The sequence below is a fragment of the Carcharhinus amblyrhynchos genome, chromosome 4, assembly GCF_965287045.1.
Source record: "Carcharhinus amblyrhynchos chromosome 4, sCarAmb.v2.hapA, whole genome shotgun sequence".
In the NCBI taxonomy this organism is placed as follows: Eukaryota; Metazoa; Chordata; class Chondrichthyes; order Carcharhiniformes; family Carcharhinidae; genus Carcharhinus; species Carcharhinus amblyrhynchos.
Window position 1 is genome coordinate 78,598,576 of NC_137327.1, and position 25,876 is coordinate 78,624,451.

The 25,876-nt window shown below is 42.1% G+C and overlaps 1 protein-coding gene across 1 annotated transcript in view; it reads right to left on the reverse strand.

Moving 5' to 3' along the window:
• Positions 1 to 19,061, reverse strand: part of LOC145342648 (ubiquitin carboxyl-terminal hydrolase 12-like) — a 35,267-nt gene extending 16,206 nt beyond the window's left edge. Inside the window, exons 1-5 of the mRNA XM_080188195.1 lie at positions 18,967 to 19,061; positions 5,292 to 5,372; positions 2,741 to 2,954; positions 1,698 to 1,924; positions 1,154 to 1,230 (exon numbers count right to left, since the gene is read on the reverse strand). Coding sequence (XP_080044321.1) covers positions 1,154 to 1,230; positions 1,698 to 1,924; positions 2,741 to 2,954; positions 5,292 to 5,372; positions 18,967 to 19,035 — 668 coding nt within the window. The 5' untranslated portion in view covers positions 19,036 to 19,061. The remainder of the gene's footprint in view (positions 1 to 1,153; positions 1,231 to 1,697; positions 1,925 to 2,740; positions 2,955 to 5,291; positions 5,373 to 18,966) is intronic.
• Positions 19,062 to 25,876: the final 6,815 nt, after the last annotated feature.

A 25,876-nucleotide genomic window follows, 5' to 3' on the forward strand; every position in this document is an offset into this window, starting at 1 on the left:
TAAAATAGTTCAATAAACAAAGAATCTTATGAAAAATACTACAAACTCAAAATTGAGAAAATGTCACATGTCAAATTACAGATTAGTAACAGCTTATATAGCAGGGAAAAAGAGACATTTGTTGTAACTTTCACTAATGGCCATTGTATTCTTAGATGCATACTATTAGCTCACAATGAAGTCTGTTCATTTTGCATGAAGATGAAACCCAACTAGTTAAGCATTTTGGCATCTTTTTAAATCAGTTTTTCCTCTGGATGTTATGTCAATCCTTTTCATAAACATTCCGGTATCTTTCCTCTTACAGACATTAAACTGAATGATCTATAGTTTCAAGGTTTTGATCTAGAGACAGGGTGACTTATGATACAGGTGGTGACCATTTGGTACATCAAGTCTATGACAGCTCCCTGTAGCGCAATTCAGTAAGTCATATTCTCCTTATCTTGCTATCATCTCTTTAGTTGTCCTGTGTGCGATTCTACATTACGCACACTTGAGGGTTTATCATCTTTCAGCTTTGCATATATCCCAACTGTATTAACATTCTTTAGTAAAGAGGCAAAGTAGTTAGTCAGCACTTTGCCATTTCTGTCATTACCTGAGAGTTTAACTTGCTCATCCTTTAGAGGTCCTATTCTGATTTTCCTTTTATGTATGCATCGATACAACATTTTTTTTGTTATACTCCTTGATAATTTGATTTCAGGATTTCTTTGCTGGCCTAATGGGTTTTTTCAAACTTCTTTACGTCCTTTGCAGTCATTTTCATCCTTTAAGGTAAGATAATATTCAAGCTGATTTTGATAATGACACATCATTGTTTTTGCTAATGGAGCAGATGCAACAGTGCCCACCTCATTTGTTCACTATGTAATGTTCATTTGAATCAACCATACTGACCAAATACCCACATCCAAATGCATACCGATCCAGCTTATAAATTGCCTAATTTCAATCTGAAAAGATTGATTTGCAGCTGCAAAACATAAAAGCTTCAGGAACTACTTACTTTGGGAGTGTGGGTAATTCTTAAACAGTCCTTCCACACCACCAGCCTTTTCATATGAATGTACATCAAGTTGATATATATTTTTTCCAATAAGATATGCTTAACTTTTAAGCGGATAAAAATATTTACATACCAACCTACCTTAAACAATGTGTTATCGAAGTGTTTTGTTCTACATCAACTGAAAGATCCAAAAAGTCTTCATCTTTGCTACTAACCTGTAGAAAATAAACCATGACATTTAACCACAAAACATTAGTTAGAATTCTTTCAAGTTTTTTTGTAATTTATATTCTGTGGGATAGTTCGGGTTGGGGAGCAAGATGGTGGCCAAGACAAAATATAAAAAATAAGCTTCCCAACTGTCCAGGCATGGGAGTGTAGCATTACGTCAGACCATTCCCAATGTTAAAGAAGTTCCATCTGTAACACTTCCCATTTCATCTCAGGCTACTTTTGCTGAAGCGTGCTACTCTAAAGCCTCGCTGGTATATGGAAAGTCCCAGTCAGATTGAGAAAGCTGTAACATTCAACATAGTTGCAGCAGATTCAGCAATGCGAGAAACAACACAATTGTGGGATTCTCTATAACAAACAGGGCATGAAAGGCTGTCCTTGTTTAGCACCATTAGCCAATGCAGTATTTACTAATTTATAGTTTTCAACACTTTCCTTTGAAACTCACAGTTTCACAATTAAGACATCTTGTTTCATTTGTTAACGTTCCTTGAAATAGTTCGTGCACCCAGGTTGGCTCTGTTTTATCACTTTCCTCATTTTCCACATTGCCATTCTGCAGCTTGCCATTCTGTTTCTCCTGTTTCTTTTCCTCTTGTAATAGATCAGCAATCGTGTTTAAAAGGTAGTTCAGAAACTCATGTGCGTCTTGCTGCATATAATTATCAAATAATTCTGAAACATCAACAAGAGTTGTCAACAACTCTGACCAGTCACAAATTAATATGCACTACATTTTAATTAATGCCCAATTTCCTCAATAACATTCAGACTCTCTCTCTTTTTGGCTTCAGTAATGAAAAGGGAATTTGTCCCCCCACTCCCTCCCCATAAAAAATTAGTAATTGTGCAGAATTTCTATTAGCTGCAAAAATAATTTACCAATTATATGGTGTTGCAGTGCCATGCAAACCAGCATAATGAAGGGAGATAGCCCAACTAAGTAAACTGAGGAAATCTGTCAATTGGATTTAAATTGCAATGCCACTATCACATTAACTTTTTCAAATGATATAGAAGCAAAATTCACTGGTCATGATAAAATAGAGCTATGCATCTACTAGAACAAGTGAAATCATTGGAAAGCTTTAAACAATCTCCCTTCATTAGCAATCTTCTTTCCCGTCTAAATGATGGATTCCACTTACGGAATTCATGTAAAATTAAGTAGGCTATCCAGGAATATAGTTAAAATCTGCCTCAGTATTTAAAGAGATAAATTTTGAAATTAAGATAGATTACATTCTCAGCTATATAGACACAACTGACCTTGGTACAATAAAATAAACCAGAATGCTGACTCTTAATGATATCCAGTCCAAATTCAAAAGTTAGAGCAAAATATTTTAACAATTATTTCCACTACATGCTAAAATTTACCTTAACGCAACATAAATGTGATTCTAAGTACAGGTTATTTCGATAAAATCAAAACTTAACTGCAACACTGGCTTTGTATTATAGACAAACAGTAAAAAATATCCACATTACCGTTTTCTTTTCTTAATCTTGAAATGAATTTCTTGGGTGGTATCACACCAACTTTCTTTTTCTGTGTTGCTATACTATTAAAGAGGTCAGATAGGCACGTGAGTAGATTTTCCTTCTTCCTGGGCTGCACTTTATATGCCAAAACCTTTTCCCGAAATGGCCGACAGAAGTAAAGTGCTTGTAAAACTGAATTGCAATAGCAAGTATTGCCGAACTAGCACAGTAGAAAAGAAAAGTCAAAAATGCACAATAAGGAATATGAAACAACATCCATCTTTCTCATTGTTGATCAGCTAATGATACTTTCAAGTTACATTAAAGTAGGCTGATTCATACTACTAAGCTCAAGAAAAGCAGGACCTCAGCTGTATTTGCCATTTAAACAAAAAAAAACATAGTTTTAAGTCAACTGAAACACCTCCTTTAGCCACAGCTGCCATAAAAAGTTGGCAAACAGTATAAGGATATCATTGTTAATATGTTTTAGCAGCCTACATAATTGTAATTTCTATGCATGGATATGATATATCAAAGGGCTTCTCCCACTGCTAGATTTGTATTTGAATTTCCATATTTGATGTTCTTTCAAATCAACTGCTGCTGGTGCAGAACTTGAATATTGCTGAGAAACATACTGCTAAAGCTTTTCATCTTGTACTCGTCAGGACAGAACAGAATGCCTAATTTCAAAAGATCACAACAATTTATACCACAGGAAAAAAACGTGCTAATCGGCTAGCAAGTTGACTTCGATTGCCAAGGCGTTGCCGTGGAGTAGGAAACAGAACAATAGAGTCCCCATGTTTCTGGGTAATTTAGAAAATTGCACAGCTTGAATTTTTTTTTTTTGCAGTGGATGGGTCCCTGTGTGCGAATATATGTCACATTTAGGAAGTATCAATGAACCGTATTACAAGCACCACTGATGTAGGTTCACCCACTCCACTGTTAGAAATGGAGATCTGTGATTTTGACCCAGCAGCAGCGAAGAAACATCGATATAGTTCCATGTCAGGATGGGTGCGGCTTGGAGGGCTGGTGTTTACATGTCCTTGGAGATGTTAGAGGTCGCAAGTTTGGAACATGCTGTCAAAGGAGGTTTAGAGAGCTGTTGCAGTGTATCTTGTATTTGGTACACAATGCTGCCACTGAAAGGAGTGAATACTTTAAAGATGTGAATGGGTTCAAAGAAATGGGATGCTTTGTCCTGGATGGTATCAAGACAGTGTTGTTGGAGATGCACTCATCCAGGCAAGTGGAGAGTATTCCATCACACTTCTGACTTGTGTCTTGTAGATGGTGGATAGTCTTTGGAGTCAAGAGGCAAGTTACTCAACACAAAATTGTCAGTTTGTGACCTACTCTTGTATCCACAATATTTTTATGGCTGGTCCATAGTAACCCCCAGGATGTTGCTGAACCACACCTAACAGTACATTTTTGTTTTCATTCAGCACTGTTGAGTATGGTTCACACTCTGCCTCATACGAACAGCTAGAGGAACATGTTGTGTGATTTCATCAACCGTTGGAATGCAGTGCCCACAAATCTGGCATCACACTTGCAGGAAATTCATATTAGTGTTGTTCAATTGTATGGTTCACTTGCTTAAATAGATGGTGTAGCCATGGGATCTTGTCTAGGTCCACAAATGCTAACATGTTGGTTTCCATGAGAAATATGTTTTTGATGGAATGAGCCTTAGCCTCCCACCCTGTTGGGCATAAGGATTTCTTTCCAAATCTTAATGAGTTCCATTCCACATTCCATTCTCAGTTTGAGATTGAGCAGTCTTATGCACTCTATTCCTCAATATCTTAACTGAGAAATCCACTAGTGTTTTTGTTTCACTTCTGTCTATCTACCTTCATCGGTCAGTATACATGTTGGGATTTGTAAAACTCCACGCACTACAAGATTGGCCTGAATTGAATTCTTGTAAATAAAGCTATTTGCTCACCTTGCGAGCTTAAGACAGAAATAGAGTGCATCAAAGTTATCCTGCACAGATCAGTGATTGCTTTGTATTGCACAAACACACATGAGCCAAAGATGCCATGTTCAGACCGGAAATCTGACTGGTCTACCTCAAATTACCTAGAAAAGCAAAGCATTTAAAACATTTGAACAAAAGGTTAAAGCAGCTACTAATAGTGGTGACAGGAGCAGTCCCTTCATCCGAAAGGATGCACTGTTAGGCCAAAAAGACATTCGGACTACACAACAGAGCAACATCACGCACAAATTCCATTGCCAGTCCAAAGCCAAATGAGTGGCCCATACATCCCAATGATCAACTGGAGACTTGCAGACCGTACAGAAATTAGACATTCTTGCGTTTGCAACGTGAAAGGTTTCAGCAACATGCCTCTCATTATTCCAGAATATACACTTTTACCAGTTTGCTTTCGTTCTTGTGGTGTAGGCATCATTTGTTCCAACACAATTTCAATGTTTTAAAAGAAAAATAAGCCTTAAAAACAGGATTCAAATTTATTTGGAAATAGATAAAGTCTTAACACTGCCTCAAAAACTATCAGCAATAACTCACATTGACCAAGCCAAAATAATGTTCATTTACGGGAAACTGTTCTGGCCCAATCTCTTTCTCCAAAGCAGAGGCATTGGCGCCCTAAAAACAGAAAACAAAGGAGAGGTCATCTTAAGAATCTCAAAACAAGAAATTATACTCTTGTGCAACATTAACATAATACTTCTGAAACAAGCCAAGATATTTTCACATAAAAAAGCAATTCCATTCTATGATTCTATCAAAGGGCTCTAAAACATTTGAAAGAAATTAGATAGTCTAGCACTTGCTGCAGTAAATGTACACAATTGTATATCAAAAAAATGTAAAGTCTGGACAGGACCACATCTAGAATACTGTGTACGTTTTGATCTCTATTTGAAAAAAGCATACAGCTGCATTTAAAGCAGTTCAGAGAAGATAAACTCAACTCATTCCTTGGGCCAGGGGTTTACCTTATGAAGAAAGACTGAACAGTCTGGGCCAAAGCCACTAGAGTTGAGAAGAATGTAAGATGATCTTATTGGAACATAAGATTCTGAGCGGACTTGACAGGGTAGATACCAGGACAATGTTTCCATTTATGGGAGAGATTAGAACCAGGGGATGCATTTCAAGAATATTTCCACCACTTAAGATGGAATTTGAGAATTTTTTTTCCCTCAAAGGGTCATCAGCATTTTGAATTTTCTTTCCCCAGAAAGCAATGGAGACTAGGTTGTTAAATTTATTTAAGGCAGGATTTTTGACAGACAAGGAAGTTCAGGGTTATGGATGACAGACGGCAAAGTGGGGTTGATTCCACAGCCAGATCAGCCAAGAGCATATTGGCCAGAATTTTATGCTCCCCTCCTCTTGATCTAGTGGGTGGCAGGGGTGTATGCATGTGCATGAAAGAGAGAGGGGTTTTGGGGGGGGGGGGGGGGGGGTGTTCCTCACCTACTCCAACTTCAAAGCAATTTTATGCTGGGGCAACAAGGTCTCAGAAGGGAAGTCCGCCTTTATCCCAATTGAGGTCCCTAAGTGGCCACTTATTGACTATTTTCTGCATTGTCGTAAGTTTTATGTGCAGACTAACCTGACTGGGGGCATCCTCCGCTTGAGCTCCGGTTCTCTGTTCCCTTCTAGCCTATCCCCTAACAGTCTCCCTATTAACCCCAGGCCTTCCTTATCCTCACCACCTTGGAATCCCTGACATTGGCCTGGGTCTCCTGTTTCCTTGACTTAGTCTCAGGCAGCTCCATGCAGTTCAACTTCCTGCCACTGCAGCACTTTTGCTGCAGGAACTGGAAAATCTTTCTCCTGAGTGAAGGGCAAAAAGTTCTGCTAATGTCAATTAGCATCAGTTAAGCAATAGTTAAGTGCTTAAGTGGAGTTGTGTATGCTGCCAACTCTGTGAATGGCAATGGCTCAAAAAAAAAGAAATGCAGATCATTGAATCAGGTTCAAGGGCTGAATTGTCTACTAATTCCTATGCTCCTATGACAAGAAGAGCAACCCCTAGTCATTACCAGGACGAATTTCAGAATTGAAAAGAGAAGCTTCACTTCCATTACCCCTATAACATATGCTAGATTTAGTGTGGCAGCTATATTGCACCTAACAATGAGTGCATAATCAAGTGCACAGCCGTCACAAACGTTTAGAACATACTCGCACTCCAAAGCCGGTTCTCAATCCCAGGATACACACATTTGCAACCTGTGAAACTGACACCTTAGTCCAATGAAATGTCTATTCTTTGAGTTTGAAATTGGTCATCTGCAAGGTGTTTCACTTCCATTAAAATACTGTGGCAAGTCAGCGTACAAAGCTAATCTCACTGGTAGACCACTATTTTTACACTGGAAAACTACTTCAGTGAGCAATACAAATCTCAGCTACTTTATATTCCAAGCTCAATGTTGAATATTGAATTCAATGATTTTGAAATCCATTTATTGCAGCAATGACGCCCTGCTAAGTATCTTCAAACGTTTTGTAAGCAGCTTTTTAAAAATGTGTCATTTTCAAATCACCGTTGCACCAACTTCGAACTAAATTCAATTAAGTAACTATCCAACATAGACATTTCAGATATATGCACTTACAAAACAAGAGAATTTGGTTGTTTAAAATAATTAATCCGGCTGCTGGTCTGTATCACCTGATTTTTTTGCCACTTTAGACTTGAGGCAACAAATGATACAAAATGGGCATGGTTCAATTAATTCAAAGTGTTCAGAAAATAAAGATTTAATTTTTCGCTAGTTGTTTGGGCAATAGTAGTGAAGTACTTATTTTTGTATGTTGGCCAACATACTTGGCACTTCATTAAATACTACATTTTGAAAGAGCTATGTTGACCTACAGAAATGGAATGTGGGGGAGATTTGATGAACTAGTTTGCATACCTCACAGATCCATGTTTTTATTACATTTTCGGTCAATGGGTTGGGGTACTGAATGAATAATTCATACATTGCAGAGGAGGTATGACAAAATGTTATATTTATACACCACAAATTTGACAGGGAAACAAATGGTGCAATTATCACAAGTATCAATATTTCAAAATTATTGGATTTGTAACATAGCTTACACAAATCTTTCTGTCAGTAGAAAGCCCTGGAAACGTGCATTTTCTTTAGTTTTAAGTTAGAACATTGGTTAGAATATCCAGCTTTTGCAGTTCCAAAAGTACACAAGGAGAAGAAAGGAGTTGGCTTTAGAATACAAACCAGTAAAAACAGACCGTGTGAGAGAGGATGGGAACAGTAAGCAGTCTCACAACACCATGTTAAAGTCCAACAGGTTTATTTGGTAGCACGAGCTTTAGGAGCGCAGCTCCTGATGAAGGAGCAGCACTCCTAAAGTTCGTGTTACCAAATAAACCTGTTGGACTTTAACATGGTGTTCTGAGGCTACTTACTGTGCCTACCCCAGTCCAACACCGGCAACTCCACATTGTGGGTGGGAAATGGAGTTTGGGACCTAGGAGCAGGACAGGGTCACAGAAGGAGAAATAGCCCAACAGAAGCAGAAGGCGGCAGAGAGGAATAAGTGATCTATTACAATGCAGAAGTTGAAAAGTGGCTAACATTAGGGCAGGTGCACTGGAATAATTCTTAGAAGCCACTGAGTAAAAAGAGAAGATGGAAGCATCAACAGCATTTTAAATAGAAGAAACTTACTTGACTGGTAAAAGAGAAAGAAACAAAAAAATTATGAAAAGGAGCTAGGAAGGGAGCTTCAGAAAGTCACTCTACAGCATCAAGCAATACAAAATTGAAACCATGTTGTGATAGGTCCAGCAAATTTTAAAACTTTAAATACAACTTTGTTACAAACTCTAACACACAGTATTTCTACCTTGAAAGATGAATGTTCCTTTAAGATCTCATTTGTTTTTTCAAAAGACTAGGACATTTCCTAATTAAATTTCAACTATAAAACACATGCCAGCAAAGTTTTGTGGTGAGCAAAAGTCTGTCTGTGGGCTAACAGATTCCTCTATGTTTGTACTTATTAGATCATTACTGCTGTTGCCACACCAATAAAATGCTTTCTGAAGCAATAACACTGATTCCCTTGGGAAACAGTTGGGATTGGGGGCTCCCCAAGGTCAGTCAATACTTCTAGGAATCTCTCACAGAGGTTGATGGGCATTCACTAGAATTAACAGATTATCTTAAAACCATCTCTAATAAATACTGCAATAATTCAAATGAGAGATCAAGTCCCCACAAAGAGTAAAGTTAAAGGTTATTAGTCACAAGCAAGGCTTACATTAACACTGCAATGAAGTTAGTGAAATTCCCCTCGTCACCAACTCTGGCACCTGTTCGGTCAATGCACTTAACTAGCATGTCTTTCAGACTGTGGGAGGAAACTTGAGCACCGAGAGGAAACCCACTCAGACACAGAGAGAACGTGCAAACTCCGCACAGACAGTGACCCAAGCTGGGAGTCAAACCCGGTCCCTGGCGCTGTGAGGCAGCAGTGCTAACCACTGTGCCACCATGCTGCCCTAAATAGAAATGTTCAGAGCAGGTGATGGAGAAGAATTTACTTCAATATTGAGTGAAATGTACCGTCCTTTCAAAATTTTGACAATATTCAAGGTTGCCACAATCACACCAATATTGAGTCTGGAAATCCAATTCAAGCATACATGCAGTTTGTTATTTTGGCTATGTGTAATTTAAACGTGAGATCAATAACTGATCCAGTCACCAGGTGACTTGATCAAAATTGTAAAAACAGTTAAACGGGCAAAAATCTGTTAAGTAATTTAGGAGCACAGTACACTTGTGTATCAATGAAATGTGTCAGGGTGGAGTTGCAGGTCTATTCCAACAAATTTAGTTTCCAACTTTTACCTCTATCCATAAGCACCTTGACTAAGGATGGACAGAAGCAGCATCCTGTACAAGAGGATAAAAGTCCAAAAGCAATTTGCTTGTTCATTGCCCTGTTTGACAATATAGTGTGCTTAGAAAAGGTGCTTACAAAATAAAAATAAGGAGCAACATAAAGGAGGGAGGAAAATTAATGTTATTTACATATAATGCTCAAGTTAACCTATGGAATATAGAAAGATACTGAACAGAAATATTGTATCTCCTTGTTATACAGTACTGTTGTTCATACGTACACACGCTCAACCTCTTGAGTTAAACAACGATACATGCAAGCATCGAAAGGACCTGGTTCCAATTTCCTTAATACTTCAGTGAGGAAGTAATGCTTGAGCTGAAGCACATTGAAATCAATAAATGACCTTAAAGAATGACAAGAGCTTGGCAACTGTACAAACATCTGAAAGATGCACACATTGAAAAGGTCCGTTCAGCAACAACTACTGGAAATCCAAACAACCTTCCAGCAATGCAATGTTACCACATTCTATATAATAACATGAAGGCTTCAAGCAAGAAACTGAAACTTTAACCCAAAACTTCTGTGGAATAGCAACAAAAATTGGATTTGCCGCTCCACTCCTACTTAATTACCTCAAAATGAAGCCACTTCATCCAACAACTTGGGCACGAACAGTATAGTGCAATGGCTTCCAAGCAGAGTTAGAGGTAAGGAAGACACACCCTGGGCAATTAACTTTGCAATTCTTATATGCAGACTTTTGAAACTGATGTTAAAATAGTGCTATAAATTGAGTGACACTTCTGCAAGCAGACAAGTAATTTGAGCAGAATAAGAGTGTTTAGTACTCCAATGAATAAAGGATAACTTTTGGTCTTCACTTGTGACCAATATCAAAAAGCTATCCCTAATTAGCATGGAAAAACAGGTTTTCACCAATCACGCAACCAGCCATTGGAAAAATTACAATAAAAAAGCTAAAGGTTTGAAAATAGGACCACAAGGAATGAGAATTGTTAAATAGGAAGGGATGCAATGTCAGATGCAAAGAATAATTCAGCATTTTAAATGTTATATCTATGGTGGAATGAAAACATTCAGTTTTCGCAATTTTTCCTGGTATATATAAAAAAAAATAGAAACGAAACTTGGGCAGTATTAAGTGGCTGCTGGCTGTATTCAACGCCACCTTTTCAGTTCCATTGCAGTCAATGGAATTAAATATCAGGTACTGTGCAAGACAAGCAGCTGTTCTGATGCCACCCATTTCGCACCAGTCACACACTGTCAAACAGGGCAACGAACAAACAATTTCTTTTGGACAAATTTTTAACACTAATAACTATTTATTAGTATTTTGAATAATTTCACAGATTTACTTTTGCTTTGTGAATGATTTTGCTGTAATATCTAGAGCTTGTTTCAACAGTATGTTCTCTGCCTTGGAAACCTAACTGTAGGTAGCTCAGAGGCGGAAATTCCTTTTATCCAAAAGCACTAAGGCTTAAGCATTTATGAGTATTTAATTGCTCACTTTCTTAAAACACCAGATGTTTAGTGCCTTACTTGATTAAATGAAAACTGGTTTAATATCAGCGATTCATTCTGTCATAATTATGAGCAACAGGAACTTAATTAAATGTTACTGCTTTCAAAGCTCTTGTAATAAGGAATAATACAATTCAAAATTTTGCAAATTGGCACGCCTTAAAACACTAATCTACTAGTCAAGTCAAATTCCGTTTGTATTAGTGAAAATAGAAGATTTGATTGATGTTTTAGGGATTGTATTCTATGATTTGGGCTCATGATGGTTAGCACTGCTGCCTGACAACAGCAGGGACCTGGGTTCAATTCCCACCAATGGTGACTGTGGAGTTTGCACATTCTCCCCAAATCTGCGAGGGTTTCCTCTGGGAGTTCCTGTTTCCTCCCACAGTAGTGGTACCAAGGATGGGAGAAGGAAGGGCGAGGCACTTAAGGGGGATTAGTGAGTAAAATATTTGGGGTTACGAGGATAGGGCCTCAGTGGGATTGTCATTGGTGCAGGCTCGATGGACTGAATGGCCTCCTCCTGCAATATAGGGATTCTATGATTCATTTGGACAATATTAAAGAAGTCTGAAGTGAGATAAAGCTTCTGTTATTGATACTATAATGGCTCTGTCTGAATTACTGGTTTGTAAGAGCAGCCTTTTTCAAAGTAGATTTTCGAATGGGTCTTTTTAAAAAGTTCATTTCAAAACTTGCCCTTGATATTATGTGGCAAGTTTGTTCTATAGTCCATACTGGGTAAGTGAGCATAGTAATGCAAGAGGGAAATGGAGGGTGCAAAGGAGCAATGGAATGGGCATGAAGGGAGCATGAGGAGTGGCTGAGAGGACCAGAGGGCCTCACAACCTTTTAACACTACTGGGGCAAAGTCCCAGAGAGCTCAATTTTCAGACTTGACCACTTCAATGGTCAAAATCCAGCCCCAGATACTGTTTGAGAAACTAATTTTCACTCAACTCCATCCTGTTATTATTCTCAATACACATTACATACGAACAACACTTGAAACACTGTAGCATACAAGGCTACAGACCAAGTGGTGGAAAATTGGATTTAGATAGATGTTTGAAGGCTGGCACAGACACAATGGGCTGAAAGGCCTCTTTTAGGCTTATAAAACTCTTATGTTTATGTTCTGCAGCATCATAATTCCCCTGCTCTGCTCTTCTTCCCTTTGAAGTGCTGAATAAGCAGTTTGCTTTGTACTTGCAGATTTAAATTGAATCAGTGCGAATTTTGTTATTTAACTGCAAGTACTGTTTAAGTAGATGTAACATAAATAAAGCTTACTGTTTACTTCACTGCAGAATTATCCACGGTGAACACTTATCTGCAAAGTTCTGCAACAGCAGTTAAACTGACTCCACACAGCTTCTCCACATTATCCTGCACATCTATACTCTTCAGAAAATAACATAGCTCTCACTCTACCATTGTCATCAAGAAAGGAAAATAAACTCTGGTTCAAAGAAAAGTGCAGGAGAGCACGTCTGGAGCAAGCACCAGGGATACGTAAAAACCTATAAGAGGACTAAATGAATGTAGCAGAAAAAGCATGCGATAAGAGTTGTAATCTCAAACATATCAGATCAAAGCTCTGCCACATCCAGTCGTCATGAATGATGGTGAACAGTGAAATAATCAGAGAAGTGTGTCCTACAAACTCCTCCACTCTTGATGATGGGGGGGGAGCAGCATATCAGTGCAAAAGATAAGACTGAAGCATCTAGAACCATCTTCATCCAAAAGTGCAAAGTGTCTTGGTTTCCTCCTGAAGTCCCCAGCATCACAGGAATCAGTCTTCAATTAATTCAATTCACTCCACATGATATCATGCAGCAATTGAAGGTATTGGGTATTGCAAGATTTATGGGCACTGACAGTATCCCACCTGCAGTACTGAAGGCGTGCTTCAGAATTCACTCCTGGCTAAGGTGTTCCGGTACAGCTAACTATTGACATCAGTCCAACAAAGTGGAAAATTGCCCAGTCGTGTCCTATTCACTAAAAGCGGGACAAATCCTGTTCAGTTACTACCCAAAATGCTCTCAATCAGCAGCAAAGTGATGGAAGATACATTTGTCAATGCTGTCAAGCAGCATTTATACAACAACAACCTGTTCACCAACGTTCAATTTGAGTTCAGCCTGAACCATTTGGCTCCTGATATCATTACAGGCATGACCTAAATACGGACAAAAAAAAACTCTAGAAATGAGGTGAGAGTGATTTTTTAATACATTCATAGCCATGGACGTCGCTGGCTGACTAGAATTTACTGCCTATTCCTAGTGGCCCTTGAGAAGGTGGTGGTGAGCTGCCTTCTTGAAACGCTGCAATCCATGTTATGGGTTGATCCACAATGCCGTTGGAGGGAAATTCCAGGATTTTGACAGAGACTTCAGAGGAATGGCGATATATTTCCAAGTCAGGATGGTGAATGGTTTGGAGGGGAACTTGCAGGTGATGGTGTTCCTATGTATCTACTGCCCTTGTCCTTCTAGAAGGAAGTGGTCACGGGTTTAGAAAGTGCTAGCTAAGGAACTTTGGTGAATTGCCGCAGTGCATCTCGTAGATAGTACATGCTTCTGCTACTGGACATTGGGGTGGTGAAGGGAATGTATGTGGTGCTAATCAAGTAGACTGTCCTTGACATCAAGTTACCATCTAATCAAGTGTGGCATCAAGGAGCTTTAGTGAAATTTAAGTCATTGGCAATCAGGACAAATTTCTCACTGGTTGGAGTCTTACCTAGCGCAAAAGGAAAGGGGCTGCTAGTGTTGGAGGTCAAATGACTCAGGATCAGGACATCGCTGCAGGGGTTCCTCAGGGCAGTGTCCTAACCCAAACCATCTTCAGCTGCTTCAATGATCTTCCTTCCATCATTGGGTCAGACATAGGGATGTTCACTGATGACTGCACAATGTTCAATACCATTATGACTCCTCAGACACTAAACCATGCTCAAACATGTGAAAACCTGGATTTGGAGAGAATCTAACCTTTGATTTCAACAGATGGTTAAAACCCCATCAACATCTTGGGTTACCACTGAGCAGAAATTTAACGGGACCAGCCATATAAATATTGTGCCTACAAAGCAAATCAGAGACTGATTGCTTGCAGCAGGTAATTCACTTGACTCTGCAAAGCTCTCCACCTACAAGTCAGAGGTGCTCCCCTTCGATCACTCAGCTGGTAGAGTGGAGGATTCAAACTGACACCCTTAGGTCGCTGGCTCAAAAGAAGCCCAATAACCACTTTACAGATGGCACTGTTACCTCAGTGCCAGGGACCTGGGTTCAATTCTTGGCTTGGGTCACTGTCTGTAGAGTTTGCACATTCTCCCCGTGTCTGCGTGGGTTTACTCCAAGTGGTGCAGTTTCCTCCCACAGTCCAAAGATGTGCAGGTTAGATAGATTCTCCCTCAGTATACCCGAACAGACACGGGAGTGTGATGACTAGGGGATTTTTACAGTAATTTCATTGCAGTGTGAATCTAAGCCTACTTTTGACTAATAAAATAAACTTTAAACCTTCTAGAAGTGTGATGGAATATTCTCCACGCACCTGGATGACTGCAATTGCAGTAACGTAGAAGCTGAACATCATTCACAACAAAACAAATCGTTTGCTCAGCACCCCAAACTCCACTTTAAACATCGCTCCTGTCACCACCAGCATAGTGCGCAACCTTTAAGACACACTACACTTGCCAAGTCTCCTTCACCTTCAAAACCCATGACATCTAACATTGGAGGGAGCAAAGTGGCAGACGCTTGGTAACACCAGCCCCTCCAAGCCACATGCCATCCTGATTTGGAACTATATAGCTATTCCTTCAATGTCACTGGATCAGAAATTTGGAATTCCCTTCCTAACAGCGCTATGGATATACATAAATCATAAACTGCAGCTGTTCAAAATGGCTGCTCACCCCCACCTTAAGGGCAATTCGTTATGATTAATAACCCTGCCCTCACCTATAATGCTTGCATATCATGAGAGAATTAGCAATAAAAAGACATCTACAGATGTTGAATCAGCCTCTTTTATTCAGGACTATGATCACGAATTTGCCTTTTAGCAGATATGGAAGAGAAAGGATCCCAGATTAGATTTCAAATCTGTGCTGAGACAGCAGGTCTCAGTGACAGTATTAGCATCTGTAATTGCCCACTGCTTTTTTTATTCTTTATATGGCATTGATTAATGGCAACCATCCAATGAACATTTACAGAAGTGACTAAATCCAATGGTGGTGTTATTCAGAATAGGATTCAATTTTATAGCAACTTTTATTTTATTTTTATGCAATTTGCAACAACTGTATACTGATTAGCAGGTTTTCATCTCTCTTTGGGACAAGATTCCATTGTGATAAAATTTATGTCAATATCACTGCAAGTTCATCTATAAATAATTTAAAATTACTGACAAGTTCTATTTACAAAACATACATAAAAATTGTCAGCAACAAGTCAAATCTTTTACTGTACACGTGGTTGTATTTAGAGTTAAGAAATTTAACATACAATACTAAGCAAACAGAAATCAAACATCACACCATTGAGATGAATTCCTGAATTTTCCATATCAAAAGGTATTATATAATGCAAAGAACAAAGAGTGTACAGCACAGGAACAGGCCCTTCGGCCCTCCAAGTCTGCACCCATCATGCTACCTGCCTAAACTAAAACTGCATGTACTTATGGAATCCGTATTCTTCCATTCATGCATTTGGCTAGATGCTCCTTAAATGCTGCTATTGTACCTGCTCCCACCGCCTCCTCAGGCAGTGCGTTCCAGACATTCACCACACTCTATAAAAAAAAACTTGCCTCACACATCTTTTCTACACTTTTCTTCACGCACCTTAAACCTACGTCCCCTAGTACGTCACGTTTCTATCCTGGGAAAGAGCATCTGACCAGCCACTCTATCCATGCTCATCATAATCCTGTAAACCTCTTTCAGAGGTCATTCCAGTGAGAACAAATCAAGTATTTCCAACCTCTCCTCATATCTAATAGCCAGGCAACATCCTGGTAAACCTCTTCTGTACGCTCTCCAAAGCATCCACATTCCTCAGGTAGTGCGGCAAGCAGAACTATACACCATATTCCAAATGAGGCCTAACTAAGGTCCTGTACAGCTGCAGCACGACCTACCAACTTTTATACTCAATGTCCCGACCAACGAAGGCAAGTATGCCATATGCTTTCTTGACTACCTTATCCACCTGCAATACCACTTTCAGTGATCAATGGACACGTACGCCCAGGTCTCTCTGCTTATCAATATGCCGAAGGGATCTACTATTTCCTGTATAATTCCTACATGCGTTGGATCTTCCAAAATGCAATGACCCACACTAGCCCAGATGAAATGTCATCTGCCATTTCTCCGCCCAAGTCTCCAACCAGTCTCTATCTTGCTAGATCCTCTGACAAGCCTCTTCACTATCTGTAACTCCACCAATTTTTGTGTCACCTACAAACTTACTAATCAGACCAACTACATTTTCCTCCAAATCATTTATATATACATTACGAACAAAGTCCCAGAACTGATCCTGTGATGTGTAGGTTAGAGGGATTAGCGGGTAAATATATAGGGATATGGGGGTAGGGCCTGGGTGGGATTGTGGTTGGTGCAGACCCGATGGGCCAAACAGCCTCTTTCTGCATTGTAGGGTTTCTATGATCCCTGTGAAACACTGCTAATCACAGCTTTCCATTCAGAAAAGAACCCCTCGATTGCTACCCTCTGTCATCTATGGCCAAAGATAGTAAAAAGTCTCAACACCCAGTTAAAGTGCAACAGGTTTATTTGGTAGCAAAAGCCACTAGCTTTCAGAGCACTAGATGCTCCTTCGTCAGGAGAGTGGGATTTCAGTTCACAAACAGGGCATATAAAGACACAAACTCAATTTACAAAATAACGATTGGGAGGCGAGTCTCTGCAAGTAATCAAGTCTCAAAGGTACAGACAATGTGAGTGGAGAGATGGTTAAGCACAGGTTAAAGAGATGTGTATTGTCTCCAGCCAGGACAGTTAGTGAGATTTTGCAAGCCCGGGCAAGTCGTGGGGGTTACAGATAGTGACACGAACCCAAGATCGTGGTTGAGGCTGTCCACACGTGTGCAGAACTTGTCTCTGATCAGCAATTCTGCGTGGACATGTGTCATGCCTTGGAGAACGCTTACACGATGAGGGAGGGGGGGGGGATGAGGGGGGGGGGGGATGAGGGAGGGGGGGGGATGAGGGAGGGGGGGGGGATGAGGGAGGGGGGGGATGAGGGAGGGGGGGGGGATGAGGGAGGGGGGGGATGAGGGAGGGGGGGGATGAGGGAGGGGGGGGGATGAGGGAGGGGGGGGATGAGGGAGGGGGGGGGATGAGGGAGGGGGGGGGATGAGGGAGGGGGGGGGGATGTGGGGGGGGCGAGGGAGGAGAGGGATGTGGGGGGGGCGAGGGAGGAGAGGGATGTGGGGGGGGCGAGGGAGGAGAGGGATGTGGGGGGGGCGAGGGAGGAGAGGGATGTGGGGGGGGCGAGGGAGGAGAGGGATGTGGGGGGGGCGAGGGAGGAGAGGGATGTGGGGGGGGTGATGGGGGTGAGAGGGATGTGGGGGGGGTGAGGGGGGGAGAGAGATGTGGGGGGGAGAGGGATGTGGGGGGGAGAGGGATGTGGGGGGGAGAGGGATGTGGGGGGGAGAGGGATGTGGGGGGGGAGAGGGATGTGGGGGGGAGAGGGATGTGGGGGGGAGAGGGATGTGGGGGGGAGAGGGATGTGGGGGGGAGAGGGATGTGGGGGGGGGGTGAGGGGGGGGAGAGGGATGTGGGGGGGGGGAGAGGGATGTGGGGGGGGTGAGGGGGGGGAGAGGGATGTGGGGGTGATGGGGGGAGAGGGATGTCGGGGGGGTGAGGGGGGGAGAGGGATGTGGGGGTGATGGGGGGAGAGGGATGTGGGGGTGATGGGGGGAGAGGGATGTGGGGGTGATGGGGGGAGAGGGATGTGGGGGTGATGGGGGGAGAGGGATGTGGGGGTGATGGGGGGAGAGGGATGTGGGGGTGATGGGGGGAGAGGGATGTGGGGGTGATGGGGGGAGAGGGATGTGGGGGGGAGAGGGATGTGGGGGGGAGAGGGATGTGGGGGGGAGAGGGATGTGGGGGGGAGAGGGATGTGGGGGGGGGGTGAGGGGGGGGAGAGGGATGTGGGGGGGGTGAGGGGGAGGGGAGAGGGATGTGGGGGGGGGTGAGGGGGGGGGAGGGATGTGGGGGGGTGAGGGGGGGAGAGGGTGTGGGGGTGATGGGGGGGAGAGTGGGGGGGGAGAGGGTGGGGGTGATGGGGGGAGGTGGGATGTGGGGGTGATGGGGGGAGGTGTGGGGGTGAGGGATGGGGGAGAGGGATGTGGGGGGTGATGGGGGGGGAGAGGGATGTGGGGGTGATGGGGGAGAGGGATGTGGGGGTGATGGGGGAGAGGGATGTGGGGGTGATGGGGGGAGAGGGATGTGGGGGGGTGATGGGGGGGAGAGGGATGTGGGGGTGATGGGGGGGAGAGGGATGTGGGGGTGATGGGGGGAGAGGGATGTGGGGGTGATGGGGGGAGAGGGATGTGGGGGTGATGGGGGGAGAGGGATGTGGGGGTGATGGGGGGAGAGGGATGTGGGGGTGATGGGGGGAGAGGGATGTGGGGGTGATGGGGGAGAGGGATGTGGGGGGGGGTGATGGGGGGGGGAGAGGGATGTGGGGGTGATGGGGTTGTCGCTCGCACTCACCATGATACAAATCGAGGCGATTTTTCTGACAATCATCAGGATTTCCATCTGTTCCGCCGCCGCCGCCATGTTGCCCAGAGCGTGGAGCCGAGAACCGGGGCTCCGCAGCCGCGTCACCCCCCCCCCCCCCCCCCCCCGCGCGGGTCCGCCTCACCCGCTGCCGTCCGCCTCCCCCCTCGCTCAGCCCCGGGCCCGCCGCCGCCGCCGCCGCCGCCCGACAGGAGCCTTTCCCCCGCTGCCGATCAGGTGAAGATGGTGATGGTGGTCTGGCCGCACTGCTTCAATAAACCACATCAGCTGCGGCAATCCCAACCCAGCCTCTGCTCACTCATTATTGGCTCGCCTCCAGATTACAGCTCTGCCTTTTTCAGGGCTCAGGGATTTCCCTTCTCAGCTCTTTGGTTTAGCTCAAGCCCGGATCGGGTGCAATGCATCATCTTGTCAGCTTTGTGTTGTCGTGGAATTGGATTCTGTTAGATTTTGAATTCGGATTTTTTTGTTACCAGCAATTAATGTATTTGGATTTGTCCCGAACCATTCCCAGCATTGGCTCTGTAACTTTAAGAAAGGAGTAAAATAATTCTCACCTCTTTTAACATTTAAATTTCATCCTTGTGGATGGTGTGTGTGAAGATCGTCACCCATCTCCTCTCGCATGCTAGCATATAATCTAATTAAGATTCCAGTACCACCTTTCGTCAAAAAGAGTATTTGATTTATTATTGTCACATGCATTGGGATTCAATGGAAAGTATTGTTTCTTGCGTGTGATACAGACAAAAACATACCATTCATAGAATACATAGGGGAGAAGGAAAGGATAGGGTGCAGAATAAAGTGGCAGTTACAGGTAGGGTGTAGAGAAAGATCATCTTAATATATGGTAGGTCCATTTAAATGTCTGTTGGCAGCACAGAAGAAGCTGTTCCTGAGTTGGTTGGTACGTGACTTCAGAATTTGTATCTTTTCCCTAATGGAAGAAGATGAAAGAGAGTATGTCTGGGACGCTTGAAGTCCTTGATTATGCTTTGTGGCCTAACACTGATTTCATTGTGTTTTAAAATCAAATTGTATCAGTCCTGAGATTTGACAAGTTTTGGGAATTGAAGTCTGCATGCGTTTTAAAAATCGAAATACCTGCTAATTTGAGTAATAACAGTAGCAACAACAGGGTAATCCATTTAACTATTTTGTTTGCAAATAATTCACAACCAGAATTGATTAGCCACAATTTTTAGCATATTTCTGATTCTTTTGCTCTCCTGTAAAACACCATATTGGCCGCTATATTACATTAAAGGCATGGATATAAATATGTCTTTTTTCTGCTGCAACAGCTCAATGTAACATTTTTTACTATTAATCACAATTAGCAATAATAATTATTCATGTCATAAGTTGCACACCTGGGATAAACTATGAGTAATCTATGTTCCAAAGTTTTCTCCTAACATAAAAGCTGCATGAAAAACCTTTGGCGATTGAAGGATTGCCAGGCAAATCTGGATTTCTGTTGAAGTACCATCAATTTCACCCCAGCACAATGTTTTTGTTTCGATGCTAACAAAATACATAATATGCAGAAATCACACTGGGTTGTTGAAACTCTCAGCTTTAGGACTAGGGCTTCACAGAGATTTGTTCATATTTGAAGGGAATTCCCAATGGAGAAGTCTTGAAACCATTATCCTTGCAGCTAAAATTATTTAATCACTGCTGCAGCGCAAAAGGAATTGAATTTTGACGGTTCTATTCACTTAACAAAACTATTTTTATGGTTCATCTGAACAGTTGATGCATGTAAATATTACATAACTTTAGTAATTAGTTAAAACTCAACAGATGCAAGTTTCTCTGAGTAATTTATTAATAGTGCATCATTTGCTGTGAAATCATAACCAACAATATTGTCACATTCTCCTTTCCAAGGTTTTTACAATAGATATTAAAAGATAAAAGAACAATTTTTAGCCAATTTTAGTCTGTATGTGGCCCGGCAAATACTTTAGTTGGGAATATAGCTCCATGGACTCTTTAGAACCTGTGTAAAAGTAACGGAATTATCCATGTGGATGCAATCACTGCTGGAGGCTTGAAATGGCAAGGTTATCACTTGTCAAAAGACACTGATATCATAGTCTGTTGGATCACTATTTCAGACACTTAAGATACCTTGTGTTGGGTATTATCCATTTAGGATGAGTATTTGCATGGTATTGAAGTTGTATGGGTCTGTAACAGTTTAAAGAAGCTTCAGGACAGAACTTTGATCTGGAGACAGAACAAAATTGCTTAATCTGGCAATGTTGGTGATGCTGGTAGCAGGAAATAGCACCCTTGGATTTGCAGATTAGAGAGCCAGTAAATGAGTGGTTTAGGGCCATGGCTGGAAATGGCCAGGACAATCAGCATTAATTCAACCACCACATATATTACCATGTGGTGTGGAAAGAAGTTTAATGATCTCAGCCAATCAGCTAAAATTATTAATCACAGGTGCCAAGGAACATTTATATAGGGCTGCATAAGTAAACGGGGTTCATTGACCCAAAAGTAGAGGCAAAGTAGAAAACATGAAAGGTTTTTTTATTTGGAAGAGGTGTTAAAGGACAATTGAACCTGCGATGAAAGGGAAAAGATATTTAATTGAGTTGAGTTGCTGTGGGGGAAAGCCCTGAAGACCACCACCTTTGATGCTGAGAAGCTGTCAAAGCTTTGGATTGGAGGCGGCCATCCGGTGTTAAGCCAGGAGAGTCTTTGTTTTAGGGAACAGTTTGTTTCTGAACATCCTTTCAGAACTCCACATGACTGGAACGGTCTGAGAAATCATGAGGTGTACCTTTATTAAACTGACAATTCCTTGTCTTGAGTGATATTACTTGATTTTTACGGTTAAAATCTATAAAGGGTTATTGCCAAAAAGGTGATTTAATTGTGTACTTTTCGTCAAGCATGTTTTTTGGGGGTTCTATTAGACTGTTTTAACTGTGTAACTTTTATCTTGTGTGCTTGAGTTTTTTTCCTTTTAAATAAAACTTAAAATGTTTAAAGTTCTAAAGGTAGTACTGGAGTCCTATGCTGTTGGGGTCAGTAGGTTTCTTCCTCATTTTCACAATAAAAATGGTTTATGATCAGTAGGATAGGCTTCACTATGGAATGTATTTTTTCAACAATCTATGATAGTTTCATGGTCACCGTTATTGGGACTAGATTTCAGTTCCAAGTTTTATTAGCTGCTGTGGTCAGATTTGAACTTGTGTCCACTAACATTAAGTCCAGTGACATTACCACTATGCCAATATTCCTCCTAATATATGCAACTGTGTGTGAAATCTGACTTTATCAGGATACTCTGCTTCTCCTTTTATTACGTTTTTCATTAATTAACAATGAACCATATTATGACATTCTCTTCACTCCTTTGAATGAAAATGCCATGAGATGCTTTGTTTGTATGACTTCTTGGCCAGTGTCTGAAAGACTATACTGGAATGCATTGATTCAACCCATCCATTCAAAAGGGAATCAATCAGGAGGAATCAATAGGAAATTGGAGGATATGGGAAAGAAAAATTTGAAATGGCTCAAATCCTGAACAACGGAGACAATTGAATGTGTTGAATAATCTTTGTATTCTGTGTTGTGGAATCACAAAATCACATGGAACAGAAGGATACTATTTGGTTCATTTTTGATGCTCTGGAAAATCTCTTCAGATAAATCCACTCCCTTGCTCTTTCCCCAAATGTGTCTTTTCCTAGGCTATATATCAATATATGCACATTATTATTGAATTTCCTTCCCCCATCCATTCATGTAGGGTAATCCAACCTGTAACAACTCAATGCTTTACAGAAACATCTTTTTCTCCCCTTCTTGTTTTGCCAATTAAATTTGTGTCCTCTGGTTCCAACCCCTCATGTCAACAGAATCAAATGTCTCACTATTTGCTCCATCGAAACTTTTTACTATTGATATGTGTTTTATTACCTCCATTACATGGTTCATATAATCCCTACAGTGCAAAAGGAGGCCACTCGGCCCATCGAGTCTCCACCGACCATATTCCCACCAAGGCCCTATTGTCATAACCCCACATATTTAGCCTGCTAATCCCCCTGACATTAGGATCAATTTAGCAAGGCCAATCAATCTAACCAGCACATCTTTGGACCACGGAGGAAACCGGAGCATCCTGATGAAACCCACACAGACAAGGGGAGAATGTGCAAAATACACGCAGACAATGACCTGCGACCATAATTGAACTCGGGTCCCTGGTGCTGCGAGGAAGCAGTGCTAACCATTGTGCCATAGTGCTGTTGGTTTACTGCAAGAAAATAAAAAGAGTGGAATGAAAATCTGCTTTTGTAAAATCTTATAGTTATTAAGAGCGTTAACCAAACTGAGACCACTGATTTATATCAACAAGCTCAGTTGCATTTTTATTATTTGGGTTTCCATGATGTTTGCTGGTGTATTGGGGATTGCATTAAATTACCTTCCTTAAAGATATGACCATGGCATATTTATGAGAAAGGCTATCCACCCCAAATTTTAACTTGTTTCCCCCGTCCCCCAGACTCCTCTTTCAGCTTTGCATTTCCAATCTGGGTTTCACCTCACTGACCATAACCCTCTGATCACAATTAGACTGATGTCCCACCTTCTGAAAAAATCCTATGGCACAGAAAAATCACACGGATGGACACAGAATGGGATTGCATTTGTTGAATGCTTCAAAAGGTCAGAATGCATTGAAGACATGAGGCTGTTTGTTTCTTGATATCTCCAGCTTCTACCCTAAACACATTAAAGAAGTCATCCCCAAGGATAAGCCCTTCATATACACAAAATCTGCTCAGATGAGGAGGATTGCAACAGACACCTCCAGACGCTGAAAGATGCCCTCGTAAGAACAGGATATGGCGCCCAACTCACCGAAAAACCGCACCAACCTCCTCAGGTGACAAACACGGTGGACAAAGTATCCTTCATCTTCCAGTACTTCCCTGGAGCAGAGAAGCAATGACATCTCCTCGGAGCCTTCAACATGTCATTGATGAAGACGAACGTCTCGCCAGGGCCATTCCCACATCCCCACTTCTTGCCTTCAAACAACCACACAACCTCAAACAGACCATTGTCCGCAGCAAACTACCCAGCCTTCAGAAGAACAGTGACCACAACACCACACAATCCTGCCACAGCAACCTCTGCAATATGTGCTGGATCATCAACACAGATGCCATCATCTCACGTGAGAACACCATCTGCCAGGTACACGATATGTACTCTTGCAACTCAGCCAACATTATCTACCTGATATGTTGCAGGAAAGGATGTCCCAAAGCATGGTACATTGAGAAGACCATGCAGACGCTACAACAGTGGATGAATCAACACCACTCGACAATCATCAGGCAAGAGTGTTTTCTTCCTGTTGGGGAACACTTCAGCAGTCACGGGCATTCGGCCTCTGATCTTAAGCGTTGTCCAAGGCGGCCTTCATGACACACAACAATGCAGAGTAGCTGAGCAGAGACGGATAGCCAAGTTCTGCACACAAGAGGATCTTGTGTTCATGTAACACTATCTGTAACCCCCATGATTTGCCTGGACTTGCAAAATCTCACCAACTGTCCTGTCTGGAGACAATACACATCTCTTTAACCTGTGCTTAATGCTCTCTCCAGTCACATTGTCTGCACCTTTAAGACTTGATTAGCTGTAAAGACCCACATTCCAATCATTATTCTGTAAATTGAGTTTGTGTCCTTATATGCCCTGTTTGTGAACAGATCTCCCGCACACCTGCCGAAGGAGCAGCGCTCCAAAATTTAGTAGGGTTTGCTACCAAATAAATCTATTGGACTTTAACCTGTGTTGTGAGACTTCTTACTGTGTTTACCCCAGTCCAACGCTGCCATCTCCACATTTTGATATCTGGGCCAGGCTGTTTGAAAAAACAACCATAAAACCATTAAAAAATTACAAGACAGAAGGAGGCCATTCAGCCCATCTTCTGTATAACACCCAGATGCCCTTTCTAATCCCACCTTCCTGCAACAATCTATTTGGCCAAACAAATAAACTACATCAAATTAACAAGGGGACAAACCAAGAGGGACAGCTCCCAAAAGGAGGGGAATCACCTGAAACAAAGTGGAAGGGAAACTTAAAACATTAAATCAAAATAATGCACCCCAGTCCCTGTGATGCCAAGCAGGCACTTCCTTCCTGTATCTGGCCCATTGCCCTGTAGTTTACAGCACTTAGAATCATAGAAACCCTACAGTGCAGAAAGAGGCCACTGGGCCCATCAAGCCTGCACTGACCACAATCCAACCCAGGCCCTACCCCCATATCCCTACATATTTACCCACTAATTCCTCTAACATAAGCATCTCAGGACACTAAGGGGCAATTTTAGCATGGCCAATCAACCTAACTCGCACATCTTTGGACTGTGGGAGGAAACTGGGGCACCCGGAGAAAACCCACACAGACACGAGGAGAATGTGCAAACTCCACACAGGCAGTGACCCAAGCCGGGAATCAAACCCGGGTCCCTAGAGCTGAGAAGCAGCAGCGCTAACCACTGTACTACGCTGTCGCTCAATCCAATCCAACCAGTCCCACTCCCCTGCTCTTTCCTTATTCCCCTGCACCCCCTTTAATTATTCATCCAACTCCCTTTTCAAAGTTATTTCGCAATTTGCTTCCACCACCCCTTCAGGCAGTGCACTCCACATGGTAACATCTCCTGTCCGAGGAGTCCAATTGGGTGCGTGATAGACAGTGGTTGAGCTTGTTTCCATTCCTCATTGGCCGCAGAATATTTGCAGTATTTGTGGAGGAAGTGGGGAGCGGAGTATCGTTCTTCACTGCACTCGGGAAGGTACTGGGC